The sequence below is a fragment of the Halictus rubicundus genome, chromosome 9, assembly GCF_050948215.1.
Source record: "Halictus rubicundus isolate RS-2024b chromosome 9, iyHalRubi1_principal, whole genome shotgun sequence".
Taxonomy (NCBI): Eukaryota; Metazoa; Arthropoda; class Insecta; order Hymenoptera; family Halictidae; genus Halictus; species Halictus rubicundus.
In genome coordinates, this window is record NC_135157.1 from 1,528,683 (window position 1) to 1,543,736 (window position 15,054).

The 15,054-nt window shown below is 53.2% G+C and overlaps 2 protein-coding genes and 1 long non-coding RNA gene across 3 annotated transcripts; 1 reads left to right on the top strand and 2 right to left on the bottom strand.

The window, feature by feature from the left end:
* Positions 1–2,322: 2,322 nt before the first annotated feature.
* On the top strand, positions 2,323–3,636 carry LOC143357474 (uncharacterized). The gene is made up of 3 exons (XR_013082819.1): positions 2,323–2,435; positions 2,488–3,034; positions 3,477–3,636. It is a non-coding gene; the product is annotated as an uncharacterized LOC143357474 (long non-coding RNA).
* A 152-nt stretch (positions 3,637–3,788) lies between these two features.
* Positions 3,789–7,722, bottom strand: LOC143357341 (uncharacterized). Its single transcript, XM_076793752.1, has 3 exons — positions 5,010–7,722; positions 3,983–4,919; positions 3,789–3,849 (listed from the first exon to the last, which is right to left on the bottom strand). The coding sequence occupies exons 1-3, from the start codon at positions 7,720–7,722 to the stop codon at positions 3,789–3,791; spliced, it is 3,711 nt and encodes a 1,236-aa protein (XP_076649867.1).
* Positions 7,723–7,971: 249 nt separating this feature from the next.
* On the bottom strand, positions 7,972–13,879 carry LOC143357342 (uncharacterized). The gene is made up of 3 exons (XM_076793754.1): positions 13,372–13,879; positions 9,873–12,192; positions 7,972–8,017 (listed from the first exon to the last, which is right to left on the bottom strand). The coding sequence occupies exons 1-3, from the start codon at positions 13,877–13,879 to the stop codon at positions 7,972–7,974; spliced, it is 2,874 nt and encodes a 957-aa protein (XP_076649869.1).
* Between the last annotated feature and the right edge of the window lie 1,175 nt (positions 13,880–15,054).

Below are 15,054 nucleotides of genomic sequence, written 5' to 3' on the forward strand. Positions count from 1 at the left end.
CCAGATGGGGGCTGCGTAAGTTAGTATTGGTCTGATTAATAGCATGTATAATATCGTTTTAGTTTTTCCGGGGAGGTGTTTATTGTAGAACAGCCGGCTGTTGGCTTTAAAGGCTGTGGTTGCCTTTTCGAGTTGTTTCGTGATGTGTTCATTGCCTCTGAGCAGGTAGTCTATATGAACTCCGAGGTACTTAACCGATTTTTTGTGCGGGATTTTACAAATGGATGCTGTTCCGGGTACTATTGTGTTGATTTGGAATTTATTGCCGCCAGCTTTGATTTTGGTGGATAGGTAGTGGAGAGGTTTGCGGAATAGAATCGTTTCACATTTTTGGGGGTCTAGTCGGAGGTTCCAGGCACTATAGTATTTGTTTATTTTGTTGACTGTTGTTTCTAGATCTGTTTGTACTATGTTTACTCTATTACTTGAGGTGTATGTTATAAGGTCATCCGCGAATGCCAGTACAGCAGCCCTATTTGGTTTGTTAAATTCGAACGCCTTAAGGAGATCGCTGGTATAAATGTTGAATAATATAGGGGAGTTTACTGTGCCTTGTTGTAGCCCTTCTGTAATGTGGAATGTCTGCGTTGATGTTGTCTTTCCGTCCCATGTTATAAACTGTTTGTCGGTTGTCATGTCTAGTATTGTGTGAATTAGCCATTTAGGGAATTCTTTCCGGTGTAGTTTGTACAGGAGTCCGTTGAGCCAGACCGAATCGAAGGCTTTTTCTAAGTCTAGTAGGGCTGCGCCTACTAGTTGGTTGTTGCTGATTTTGCTGTTTACGTCGGAAATGAATTTGTGGATGGCGTGGGTCGTTGCGTGTTTGTGTCTGAATCCGAATTGGCAGTCTGGTATGATATTGTGTAGTGAGCAGTGTTGTGATATTTTGTTGTTAATGACGGCTTCGTAAACTTTGCTCAAGCTTGGTGTTAGGCTGATTGGTTGGTAGCTGGAGGGGTCGTTCGGGTTTTTGTTTTTTTTTTTATTATGGGGAGTACTTTGGCCGTTTTCCAGATTTTTGGGAAGTAGCTATTGTTTATGGCGTTGTTGAATAGTATTGCCAGATGTGTTATTATTTTGTTCAGTAAGTGTTTTAGAACTATCGGGGGGATTCGGTCTGTCCCAACGGATGTCTTGTTTGGAAGTCTTTTGAGTATGTTGTTTATTATGTAGGGGTTGCAGAATGGTGAAATTTCGTCGTCGGTGTCTTGAGGGTCTTTGGCGTTGTTTGATTCTGTTTGGGACCCCGGAACGAAAATGGTGAGGAGTGGACTGTATGGAAAGTTCGAAAGGATCGGGGGCAAACACAGAAGGGAGGCCGGATTGGGAATAGGTGCAGGAAGCGCGAGCAGGAGGAGGGAATCAAAAGAAATATTGTGGAGACTGAGCACGGGGCTGTACAACCGTGATTTATTCTTCTGAATTCGCGTAAACTAATGCGGGCGCGCAATCGAGTCGAACCGGTGGTCGATTTCGAATGGCTACAATAAACGATAGTTGCAAGAACTGGGCGCGATACAAAGCGTGTTAATCAGGCGGTTGGTAGAACGAGTCTGAGCGACGAGGTAATGCGAGCGATTAACGGTGATCGTCGGTAATCACGTGATCATGCGTCACGAGCGCGATACCGGGAATCGACAAAAACACGGGCGCGGCGTATCGCTCGACATCGGCGTTGTTTGGGAATGGGTGGCTGGGACAGCCTTATCGGAAGGCTTGGAAATTCGAGGCGGATGGTCGGAAACGGATAGGGTGAAAACTCCGAGCGCCGGGACTATGCGAACAGGAAAATCGTATCGAGCACGTGGTCGGTCGATAAGAAAAGAATGCACTACACGTTGTCACACTTGTATTTGGAATAAAGGTTCAGACTTGATCGTTAAAACCCTGCGTACACGATATACGTTGTGTGATTTACCCGGTAAGCGCGGTACTTTCGGAAATCACGGCTTAAAAGGAACGGTTTTGTGTCACGTGCGATCGCTTAGACGGTTCGCCGAAAAAGAAGACCGATTCCGGGAATCGCTCGCGGATGTCGTCACTCGCGAGTGCGACGATTGGCTAGTGTGCCGTGGGCTTATTCGCAGAGACGGACGTGCTCGGGAGCTAATTAGTGCTACGCCTGAGCGCGCGCGGTTTTGAATCGTACAGTCGCGGGATCGGCCCGCTGCCCGTGTTGCTCGGAGCAACTCGTCACCGATTCCCGAACACGCCGCCCCCCCCCCCCCGTTGAACGGGTGCGTTCAACACGGGATTGCCGTGGCGCAAGCGCATTACAATTTTCGCACGTACGTGCTTCATCGGCGGACGGAACGAGTGATCGGCAGATTCGGCTGATGTCGGTAATGTTCGCGTGTGGTCGGTCGCCCGCTGTCACACGCCGAACTGCGTAATTTGGCTGACAATCGGTGTCGTTGTTCGAATGTCACGTACAGGTAAGTGACTAATGTACTTTATACAACTTAAGGCTAATTAAATCTAACTTAGAGCTACGCGGTATGTACAATTATACAGGGGGACGTGGCTTTACGTGCTAATGGACGCGTCGCTCGCCTCGTTTATCGCGACCGGGAGGAAACAGAGTTTCGCGATCGGGCGTTTGAATTCAGCCTGGGCTGTCTTTACGGTGACGACTCGAACGAGCCCATCATCGCCCGGATGGCACGCGACGATACGGCCCAGTGCCCACGTGCACGGAGGAGTGTTGGTGTTCCGGAGCAGGACTATCTGGCCGACTTTGGTTAGGTTTTGCCTTGTTTTCCACTTTGGACGCTGGAGGAGTGTCTGCACGTAGTCGGTCATCCAGGCTCTCCAGAAGGTCTCCGTGAGTCGTTGGATGAGTTGCCATCGGGACAGCCGATTCTCCGCCAGGTGCAGGGCACTGGGTTCCGGACTCGCGACGAGGGCGGCACCGATTAAGAAATGCCCCGGTGTCAGGGCGGAATAGTCGTCGAGGCATTCGGACGTCGGAGCGATCGGGCGGGAATTGAGGCACGCTTCGGCGCGGCAGAGGAACGTCGACAACTCCTCAAAGGTAAGCGTGTGCGCACCGATACACCGTTTTAGGTGGTGCTTGACACTTTTGACTGCTGCCTCCCACAGTCCTCCAAAGTGAGGGGCTGTGGGGGGTAGAAAGTGCCAAGTTACCCCGTCGATAGCGAGTTTATTGTGGACGTCGGGGTCGCGGGTGGCGGCGCGGTACGCTGTCGTTAGCTCGCGATTCGCCCCGTGGAATGTTGTGCCGTTATCGGAGGACATAGAGCGCGGGAGGCCTCTTCGGGAGACAAACCGATGATAGGCGGCGAGAAACGCTGCTGATGTGTAATCGGAGACAACTTCTAAATGAATTGCCTTCGTGGTGAGGCATATGAATACGGCGATGTACGCCTTCTGTGACTTGTGTCCCCTTCCACGAGCGGTTCGAACCTGAATCGGACCTGCATAGTCGACGCCGGTGTGAATGAATGCTCTTTCAGCTTTAGTGACGCGTGAGGCTGGCAGATCCCCCATGAGCTGGTGAGGAATAGCAGCCCGCTCCCGGGTGCATGGAACGCACCGGTACAGCACAGCTCGTACTGTTGCACGTGCTCGCAGAATCCAGTATTCATGTCGGAGGCACGCGAGTGTGAGCTGAGGTCCCGCATGAAGGTTCGTGAGATGGGTATGGTGTATGAGGAGTGACAGGAGAGGATGGGAGCGAAGGATGATCGGTTCGTTTTCGGTTTCAGGCTGCGCCTTCGACAGCCGTCCTTTGGCTCGGATGAGCCCGTCCGAATCGAGGTACGGGTTCAAGGATGATAACGGACTTTGTTTGGGAACGGTCCCGTGAGCGGCGAGCGTACGCAGCTCCTGAGGAAATGTATCGGTTTGGATTTGCTTGAGCCAGTGGCGTTTTGCTTCTGCGACTTCGTCCGGGAGGAGGGCCGTCGTTGTGCAGCCGCGAGGTTGCGACCGCAGCCTTTTGATGAAGCGCTGCACATACGCGGTCACCCGGATCAGCTTCGGCCACGACGAGTAGCGTGAAGCCAAATTGACCTTGTCGGGAACTGAGACCATGCTGGCGATGGAGACAGGTCGCGCTTCGCATTCTGTGTGCGAAGTGGAGTCGAAGGTGCGAGTCGGCCAAGCCTCAGAAGGTTTTTCAAGCCAGGTTGGCCCGTGCCACCAGAGTGGGTGACTCTGCAATTCGCGTGGGGATATGCCTCTTGATGCACAATCGGCAGGATTGTCCTGCGTTGGGACATGATGCCAGAGCACGTCAGGAAGAGACGCCTGGATTTTTGCTACTCGGTTGGCGACAAAGGTCTTCCATTTCGCCGGAGATTGGCTGAGCCAGGTGAGGACGATGCTCGAGTCGGTCCAGCAGTGGGTGTCGCACTGTTCGTACCGTAACGATGAGCGGACGAAGGCGACGAGACTGGCGAGTAGGAGCGCGGCGCTCAGTTCAAGGCGAGGCACGCTAATGGTTTTCACGGGGGCCACCCGTGATTTCGCTATAAGGAGTTCGATTTCTACTCGGCCATCCTGAAGCACGCTGCGGATATAGACTGCTGCAGCGTAGGCCGTCGAGGAGGCGTCGGCGAAGCCGTGAAGACTTCGCCTTCGGACCGAGCCCGACGCTATGGGACGAGGGATCTGGATCGCCTCAAGGTCCGGAAGATTACCGAGATAGGTTTGCCATTCGTGGCGAAGCCTGTCGGGAATAGGTTCGTCCCAATCGCACCGTGCCGCCCACAATCGCTGCATTATCAGCTTGGCCGTGACAACGACCGGGGCGATCCAGCCTAGTGGGTCGAAGAGACGTGCCAGGGCTGACAGGACCGCTCTCTTTGTGTTGGTTGGCTCGGTGGAGTGATGGAGCCGAATCTGGAATCGGTCTAGCGCGGGGATCCACGCTATCCCGAGTATTGGGATCGTGTCTGTGGTGGTGATCGATTTGGTCGATGCTAGTCCGTGATCCGCTGGGTCAATGTCCTCGAGCAGGGACGATGTGTTGCTCGCTCACTTACGGAGTCGAAACCCGCCTGCTTGGAGCAGCGCGATCAGCTGATCGCGAGTTCGTCGCAGGAGCTCCGGGCTGTCGGCACCAAATAGACAGTCGTCGACGTAGGTTTGGTCTTGCAAGACCGGAACGGTCAGGGGGAATCGCTGCCCTTCGTCGACAGCAAGCTGCGGGATGACTCGCAGCGCTTGGAAGGGAGCTGAGGATGTCCCGTAAGTAACGGTTCGGAGTTGGTACTCCTTAATCGGTTCGGTTGGCGAAGGGCGCCACAGGATTCGCTGATAGTTGAGATCGTGCTCATTGACTTTAATTTGGCGGTACATTTTAGCGATGTCGGCCGCGTAGACGAACCTAGACTGCCTCCAGCGAAGCAGGATGGCAATCAAGTCGCCTTGGAGCTTTGGACCCGGTAGAAGGTGGTCGTTCAGAGACTGGCCATTGGTGGTACGACAGGACGCGTTGAAGACCACGCGTAGGCTCGTCGTGGAGCTACTCTCTCTGAACACCGCGTGGTGCGGAATATAGTACGCTTGATCGGAGGAGTGGATTGGTGCTACCGGGGTTTGCCGCATGTGACCGAGGACTTCGTACTCACGCAGGAAGTCCTGATACAGGGCCGCATGGGCAGGGTTGGAGTGCAGGCGTCGTTCGACACGCTGCAGGCTCCGAAGAGCGGCGAGGCGGGAGTCGCCTAATTCGAAAGGTGGCTCATGACGAAATGGTAGGCGGACGACGTAGCGTCCATCTGGATCACGGGTATGTGTTTCACGAAAGTGGTTCTCGCATTGTTCGTCGTCCTTCGTAAGGAACCTACAGGTGGAGATTTCCTCGATTTCCCAGAACCTTCTGAGGGCTTGGTCGAGCTGCTCAATGTTGGCGCAGTGATGGACACCGATGGACGATAGGGTTGGAGAGGATGCAACGGGACCGGATAGGATCCACCCGAGAGTGGTATTCTGGGCAACCGGAGTTGCAGGTAAGCCCCTTCGTATGCCTCCGACTATGACCTGGCTATATAAGTCGGCCCCGATGATGAGGTCGATCGGCTCCGAGCTCATGGGGTTTCTGTCGGCCAGCTCCAGGTCTGAAAGGTGAGACCAATTAATATCGGTTCGTTTTTTAGGTGGCACGTAATTCGTGAGCGTTTTTAATATCACCGCCGTCGTCGAGTATGCAGGTTGATCCTTCCTCGCTGGAGAAACGGTGATTCGAACCGTGGAGTTTGCGACTGATTGCGTTTCGCCGATACCGGTGACTCGAATTAGTGTCCGCGTTCGGTGGAGGCGCAGCAACTGAGCGGTCCGTTCTGAGATTAATGTCGCCGCGGAGCCCTGGTCCAGGAGCGCACGGACGGTGGTACGCCGACCGTGTGGTGAATGTACCTGTACATGGGCAGTCGATAAGAGCACGCCGTAACGAGTTGGCGAGTCGGAGACCAGATTGGCGCTGATCGTGGGCTCGTTATCGGACGCGACGGCCGGATTCGGGTTTGCGACGCGCTGATCATCGGAGGCGCGTGGAAAATGTAAGAGCGTGTGATGCCGCTGCTTGCATTCCTTACAGTGGTGTTGGCACGTGCATTGCGCGCTCGCGTGTTTAGCCGAGAAACAGTTGATACAGCGTCGCTGTGTTTTGATTATATTGTAGCGGTCGGACGGCGATTGAGCGACGAACGTCGGGCACCGGTAAATAAGGTGGTTCTGTCGACAAACAGAACAGGTCGCGGTGGAGACAGCGGTCGCGTGCGTAGCGAGTGACTTCGTTTTCGGTCGTTTCACGATTACGGTTTCGGTTGGACCTCCAATTTGAATCGGCGCCATGGCTTCGAGCGCTCGCGATCGCGACTCGAGGAACGTGTCGAGTTCGGCATACGTTGGAAACTCGTTCGCGTTTTCTAATTTGAGTTCCCACGCTTTCCGCGACGATCGGTCTAGCTTTTGAACGCCGAGGAAAACAATAATATCGCTCCATTGATCAACTGGACGTTTTAGATTTCTGAGCGCCTGTGTAGACACGTTGAGTCGGTCGCGTAGGTCACGTAATTCTCGCGACGATTCGGAATTTACTTGCGGGAGCGAAAATAACGTGGTAAGGTGCGTCGTGATTAAGCGGCGTTTATTTTCGTATCGCGACGTAATGAGCTCCCACGCGACGGCGAAGTTCTGGTCGGTGATTGGTAGGTGAGCAATCGCGTTACTCGCTTCGCCCTTTAACGACGAGCACAAGAAATGTAATCGGTCAACGTTCGCGAGGGAGGGTTCGTCGATGACCATTGAGGAAAAACGGTCGCGAAAGCTTTCCCAAGCCTCGAACGATCCGTCGAACGACGGCAACTGGATTTGCGGTAGACGCGCGGTCGGCCTGGACGTAGGTATTGGAGAGGTACTCACACCTTTGCTGGATGCCGGCTCGGCGGCGGTAGCGATTTTCAGTACCTCTGCCATGTAGTCCGATGCCTCCAGGTAGTTGTCCTCAGCCGCTTCGAAGACGCTGTCCGCGAAGTAGGGGTGACTCGACTTCGCCTTCGGATCAGCAGTAGCGTTGAGTCTCGCGTCGAGGTCTTGCGCTTGGTTGAAGGCTTCCTTCAGGGCGGCCATCCGGTTCTGCGTGGTTGCTGAAGTCATTTTGGCTTGACCCAGCTTCTTAAAATTGGATAGAGCCCTCTCGATGGATCTGAGAGTTTGGTTCTGCTTGTGAAGCAGCTCTTCGAACTGGCTCATGGTGTCGGCAAGGGAGTCTCCGTATTAATGGCGGCGTTTCCGGCACGTGGTTCCTCGATTCCAATCCGGCTCGAAGGACCAAAATGTTTGGGAATGGGTGGCTGGGACAGCCTTATCGGAAGGCTTGGAAATTCGAGGCGGATGGTCGGAAACGGATAGGGCGAAAACTCCGAGCGCCGGGACTATGCGAACAGGAAAATCGGATCGAGCACGTGGTCGGTCGATAAGAAAAGAATGCACTACACGTTGTCACGCTTGTATTTGGAATAAAGGTTCAGACTTGATCGTTAAAACCCTGCGTACACGATATACGTTGTGTGATTTACCCGGTAAGCGCGGTACTTTCGGAAATCACGGCTTAAAAGGAACGGTTTTGTGTCACGTGCGATCGCTTAGACGGTTCGCCGAAAAAGAAGACCGATTCCGGGAATCGCTCGCGGATGTCGTCACTCGCGAGTGCGACGATTGGCTAGTGTGCCGTGGGCTTATTCGCAGAGACGGACGTGCTCGGGAGCTAATTAGCGCTACGCCTGAGCGCGCGCGGTTTTGAATCGTACAGTCGCGGGATCGGCCCGCTGCCCGTGTTGCTCGGAGCAACTCGTCACCGATTCCCGAACAGGCGTCTTAACACGAAGTTATCTCTACGCTTAATCCTAAACATACCGCCCGCCTTGGATTTCTTGAGAAATCCGAAATCCAGAAAACTAGTGGTGTTTAAAAGGGAGACGGCAGTGCGTGTTTAAATATCTACTGCCGCCCGCCGTGAACGGTTGGCGAGGCATGACGTAATGTTTACACGAGTCATCAAAATACAGGTGTCTTGCGAGTCGCGGCTAGACAGAGGCGTCATTGCTTATATCTAATTTTATACACTATATACATGTGACTTCTGTTTGCCGTTGAACCTCGGTACAATTTACTATACGGTATCGACGGATTGCGTCTTGCCGCGCGGCGGGCAAGGCGGCTCGGACGGAAGGTCGACGGGTAAAATACATAATTTGACGATGGGCCGCTTGTATTGGGATTGCGCGGTTCTCACCGTCACAACACGTACGATGCCGTCACCGCCGGGATGACAATCGACGACGCGGCCGAGCTCCCATTTACACGGGGGGAGATTAGCATGCCGTAATAAAACTAATTGTCCGACAACAATGTTGGGCTTTAGGGTTTTCCATTTAACGCGCTGTTGGAGTCCTTGCATATAATCTTGCGACCATCGTCGCCAAAAACTTTCAGCCATTTGTTGGCATAATTGCCAACGCGAAAGACGTTCTTCTTTTAAGTCGAGCAGTGTTGGAGTGGGAACAGCGGTGAGGGCTGATCCAATCAGAAAGTGTCCAGGTGTCAGAGCACAATAGTCGTCGAAGTTTTCCGATAGTGCAGCTAGTGGCCGTGAATTCATACAAGCTTCGACCTGGCAAAGTAACGTCGCGAATTCCTCGAAAGTGAGTGTGTGGGCTCCAACAACGCGTTTAAGGTGGTACTTGACGCTTCGCACGCCGGCCTCCGACAATCCTCCAAAGTGCGGGGCGGAGGGGGGCGTGAAGTGCCACGTGACACGATCGAGCGCTAATCGATTGAGCGTCGTGGGATCGCGCGTGGCTGCACGGAACGCGCTCGCGAGCTCACGATCGGCGCCTTTGAACGTTGTGCCGTTATCGGAATAAAGGGCACTGGGGATGCCGCGGCGCGAGCAAAAACGATGATACGCTGCAAGGAAGGCAGCGGTCGAATAGTCACTTACGAGTTCTAAGTGAATTGCCTTCACGACCATACAAATAAATAGGGCAATATACGATTTGCGAGACCGATGACCGCGGCCGGGTGACGTGCGAGTTTGAATCGGGCCGGCATAATCGACACCGCAATGTGTAAACGCTCGAGCCGAACGGGTAATTCGAAAGTCCGGTAACTCTCCCATCAAGGCACTTTGAGGTGCGGCCTTTTCGCGTGCATACTTAACGCACTTGTGCAGAACGGTTCTGACTGTGGGACGCGCTCGCAAAATCCAATATTCTTGGCGGAGAAGGCTCGTTGTCAGCTGCGATCCGGCATGGAGGGCTCGCAGATGAGCGTTAACAATTATGAGCGTCAATAAAGGATGGGATTTCAATATAATCGGATGTTTTGCTCGTTCCGATAACTTGGCGTTTTTTAGCCGACCGCCGACTCGAATTAGGTTGTCCTCGTCTACGTATGGGTTAAGGCAGAGGATACTGCTCTTTTTATTGAGCGGATGATGGTGACGAAGAGCTTGCAGCTCGTCAGGAAAAAGCTCTTGCTGCATTTGTCGGAGCCAGAAGATTTTGGCGAGTTGGACTTCCGACCCATTGAGGGCCTGCCTTACAAAGTTTGAGCCCACGCCGGGCTTTTCTCGAATGCGGGCTACGAATCGCAAGATGTATGCCGTGACCTTCAGCAATTTTGGCCACGACGAGAAGCGGTCCCGAAGGTCCCATGGCGTGTGAGCTAGGCCAAGATTGACCGAAATGGTCGGACGTGCCTCGGTGAACGCGCTAGATGGAGCATCGGGAATATTGTACGGCCAAAGGTCGGTCGAGTGGTGCAGCCACGAAGGGCCTGTCCACCAAAGGTCATGACCCAGGAGTTGAGACGGAAGCAGACCGCGAGATGCGCAGTCGGCGGGATTTTCCTCAGACGGTACGTGGCGCCAAATGGCATCGGGCAGAGTGGATTCGATCTGGGCCACTCGATTTGCGACAAACGTTTTCCATTTTGACGCGGGTTGCCGCAGCCAACAAAGGGTGATGGTCGAGTCCGTCCAGCAATAACAAGGAGTCGTCCTCGGCAACTCGTGCAATGCTTGTCGCACGAAGACGACGAGGCGTGTAAGGAGAAGGGCGGCTGAAAGTTCCAGCCGTGGCACCGTCAACGGCTTGACCGGTGCCACCTTCGATTTTGCGGCTAGAAGCGAGATGACGATTCGGCCGGAAGACGTCACGATGCGCAGATACACTGCAGCAGCATACGCTAATGTCGACGCATCCGCGAAGCCGTGCAATTGATACGACGCGATATCTGGGCTTTGTTTCGTCCATCGAGGAAGATATAGAGATTCTAAGATCGGCAATTCTGCACTGTATTTCTCCCAGCGCCCGAGCAGGCCCGGAGAAAGGGGAGTGTCCCAACTGCACTTCTGCAACCACAGCTGTTGCATGAGCGTTTTGGCGTATACGGTGGCGGGGGTGACCCAGCCTAATGGGTCGAAAAGACGGGCAATGGTCGACAGTATGCCTCGCTTGGTGCACGCGCCCTCCACGGGAAGTGTGACTCGGAAGCGAAAAGCATCAACTTCGGGGCTCCACGAGACCCCAAGGACTTTCACCGTGTCATCGGACTGCAAGATTTTCTCCTGGCTTAATCCAGGGTCAGGCGGAGTAATATCAGCGATCAAATGCGACGCATTGCTTGTCCACTTATGCAAACGGAACTGTGCCTTGCTGAGCAATGCAATTAGCTGATTACGAGTTTCGATTAACGTCGATTCATCGGACGCGCCAAAGACACAATCGTCCACATAAAGGTGGTGTTGGAGAACGCGTGTGGCCAGGGGGAATTGGGACCCTTCGTCTTCGATAAGTTGTTTTAGCACCCGAAGCGCGAGGAAGGGGGCCGGAGCTGTGCCGTAGGTTACGGTTAGCAGCTGATAACGATCGATGGGATCTGAAGGGGACGACCGCCACAATATTCGCTGATAATCCGCGTCTTGCGGATCGACCAATATTTGGCGATACATCTTTGTAATGTCGGAGGTAAGCAAGTACCGATATTGTCGGCACCGAAGGATGATAGCTGGAAGGTCCGTGTGCAGTTTGGGACCGATAAACAGATGGTCGTTTAACGAAGTGCCGTTACTCGTGGGGCTGGATGCGTTAAAGACAACCCGAAGATGTGTTGTGACACTACTCTCGCGGATTACCGCATGATGCGGAATATATACGGCGTGAGGGTCATCGTACTGCGACGGAGGGACCTTGCGCATATGCCCAAGGCGGAGGTACTCGCGTAAGAAATCATCGTACTCGGCATAGAGTTTCGGTTTTGATTGCAGTCGACGTTCCAGTTTGGAGAGCATTCGGTCGGCTATTCGGTAAGAGTGCCCGATGTCGATTGGAGGGTTCCGTTTGAAGGGTAAACGGACCATGTAACGACCGGACGAGTCCCGTTTATGCGTGGTGCGAAAATGATTTTCGCATTCTTGTTCTTCGTCTGTGTAAGGTGAGATGGCCGGGATCTCCTCAATCTCCCAAAAACGACGCAGGTCGAGATCCAGCGGGTCGGACGGGGAGCAGTGGTAGATTGGGACAACTGGACCGGACGAGGACTCGGTCGAGCCGGCGGGTCCGGACAAAAACCATCCGAATATGGAATTCTGCGCGATTGGCTCGTGCAGGGATCCAGCGCGGAGTCCTTCCACCAATATAAGACCGTATAAGTCCGCTCCTATGATAAGATCGATGGGATCGGAGCTCGTCGGATTTGCGTCAGCGAGATCAAGGTCGCGCGTATGAGGCCACGAGATCGATTGGTCACTTCGCTCAGGGATGTAACGCGTTAATGAAGTTAGGATCAACGCAGTTGTTGACAGACTCGGGCCGATTCCGCGCTTTGATTGAATGTCGATTGTGGCCGCATGTCGTGCATTGATCGCGCGATTTCCGATGCCGGTAATCGCAACGGAGACGCGGCGACGAGGTACGCGTAATCGTTGCGCGAGCGCCTCCGTCATCAACGTGGTGGCGGAACCTTGGTCTAACAGCGCTCGGGCATGTTCAAACCGACCGGCGACGGAAGTCACGGTGACCCACGCCGTAGCCAGCAAAATTCGGGGGGTAGCGAACGCGGTGTGAGACGAGGCATGCAGTGCAACCGGGTGACTCGCCGACGGAGGTGCATTTGGCCTGGAGGATGATTCATGTCCGTCGGAACCGGAGGGCATTGAGTCAAAGTGCAAGAGCGTATGATGTCGGCCTCCGCACTTTTGACAGGCATACTTGCTTGGGCACAATTGGACGCTATGTTTTTGGCTCAGACAATTAAAACACCGGCGCTCACCCTTCACGAAATCAAACCGTTGTGATGGTGTTTTCGATTTGAATAGCGGACACGCGTTTAAGCGATGTTCGGTCTGGCACAGCGAACATAACACAGGTGCGTTTCGAGGACGCGGTACACGGTTGGAGGTCGCGGCGTGACTCGTTATGTTTCGCTTCGATTGTTTGGATGTCGGGTGGAGAGCGTCGAGCGCGCGAATTCGAGACTCTAAGAAGTTCTCGAGCTCGGCATACGTCGGGTATTCGATAGAGGCTCCCAACTGCAATTCCCACGCTTTTCGGGAGGACCGGTCGAGGCGCGCGACGATTAAAAATACGAGCATGTCGTCCCAGGTATCTACTGGACGACCGAGATTTCGCAGTGCTTGAATCGCTGTGTTAGCTTTGTCGCGCAGAGAGGTCAGCTCGCTCGCGGATTCCGTCGAAACGTGCGGCAAGGAGTGAAGCGATTGGAGATGTAGATTCACGAGACCTCTCTTATTGTCAAACCGGGCAACGAGCAACTTCCATGCAATTTTGAAATTCGAATCGGTAATCGGCAGGTTACGGATAAGATCGCTCGCGGTACCTGTTAAACATGACCCGAGATAATGCAGACGCGATACGTCGGACAACGAGACATCGTTGAGGATTAGGGCAGTAAACTTATCTCGGAAGCTTTCCCAGTCGTGGAAGTCCCCGGAAAACGTCGGTAGGCTCATGCGGGGTAGATCGCGGCGTGATGGGGCTGCGACTGGCGTGGCTGGATGCTGCGCTGCAGGAACGGACGCGGTCAGCTTCTGGATCCAATCGGCGATGAAATCCGCTGCCACGTGGTACTCGTCCTCGCAGAGGATGAACTGCTCGTCCTTGAAGTAGTCCAGCTTCTGGGCTCCCTCAATTTTTCGGAAGCTCTGGAGGCGTCGATCATTCTCTCGACAGACGGAAAATGATTCCTTAAGGAACGCCAGGCGTTGCTGGAGTTTGGCCACGGTGAAATTATTCTGCCCAATTTTCTTCACGTTTGGAAGAACCCGAGCGAGAGTTTTCATGGCGGCTTCCTGCTCCAACAGCAAGTCCTCGAGTTTGGCGGCCATCTTTATTCTTCAAAAACGTGCTCACTGTTCACGATACACCGTGCGAAACCGATCCGGCTCGAAGGACCAATATGTTTGGGACCCCGGAACGAAAATGGTGAGGAGTGGACTGTATGGAAAGTTCGAAAGGATCGGGGGCAAACACAGAAGGGAGGCCGGATTGGGAGTAGGTGCAGGAAGCGCGAGCAGGAGGAGGGAATCAAAAGAAATATTGTGGAGACTGAGCACGGGGCTGTACAACCGTGATTTATTCTTCTGAATTCGCGTAAACTAATGCGGGCGCGCAATCGAGTCGAACCGGTGGTCGATTTCGAATGGCTACAATAAACGATAGTTGCAAGAACTGGGCGCGATACAAAGCGTGTTAATCAGGCGGTTGGTAGAACGAGTCTGAGCGACGAGGTAATGCGAGCGATTAACGGTGATCGTCGGTAATCACGTGATCATGCGTCACGAGCGCGATACCGGGAATCGACAAAAACACGGGCGCGGCGTATCGCTCGACATCGGCGTCTTAACACGAAGTTATCTCTACGCTTAATCCTAAACAGATTCTGTGAATTGTGTGATGGTTGCCTTGGTGTGTCGGTTTGTTGTGAATTCGTGTGTTATGGTGCGAGCCGTGTTGTCTATTATTTCTTTCAGTCTTGTCCCTTCGTTTAGGTGTCGGGGGGAGTTAATTGATTCGTAATAGGCTCCTATGGCGTTAAGTTTATCGGTCGGGGTGGTCAGGATGAAACTGTCATTCTTTTTATGGAGGGTCGCTGTGTTGCATTTGCTTCTGTCTAGGATTCGGTTGTCGCTTTGTTTTATGTGGATGTCATCTATTGAGGATGGTGGTTTTCGTCTGAAGATCGCATTGACTTTAGGGAAGAAGGTGTCGGTATTTCTGTGGTCGATTTGTTTGATCACGTTTGTCCAGTATTAGTTTATGGATTTAGTGAATTCGGTTTGTAGTTTTTTTTTTAGATGTTTGTGGATGTTTTTGGCTGTTTTTGTTATGGTTAGGTGCGAGTTAAGGTCTGTAAGGTGTAGTTTGTGTAGCAGTGTTGTCAGTGTTTTTTTGTGTTTTTGGAGTTTGGCGATTTTTCGGTTGATGTATATTGTGGTGTTGTTGCGTGTTTTGAATTGAGGGGTGTGTGTGTCTATTGCGTTCCTGATTACGTCTGTAATGG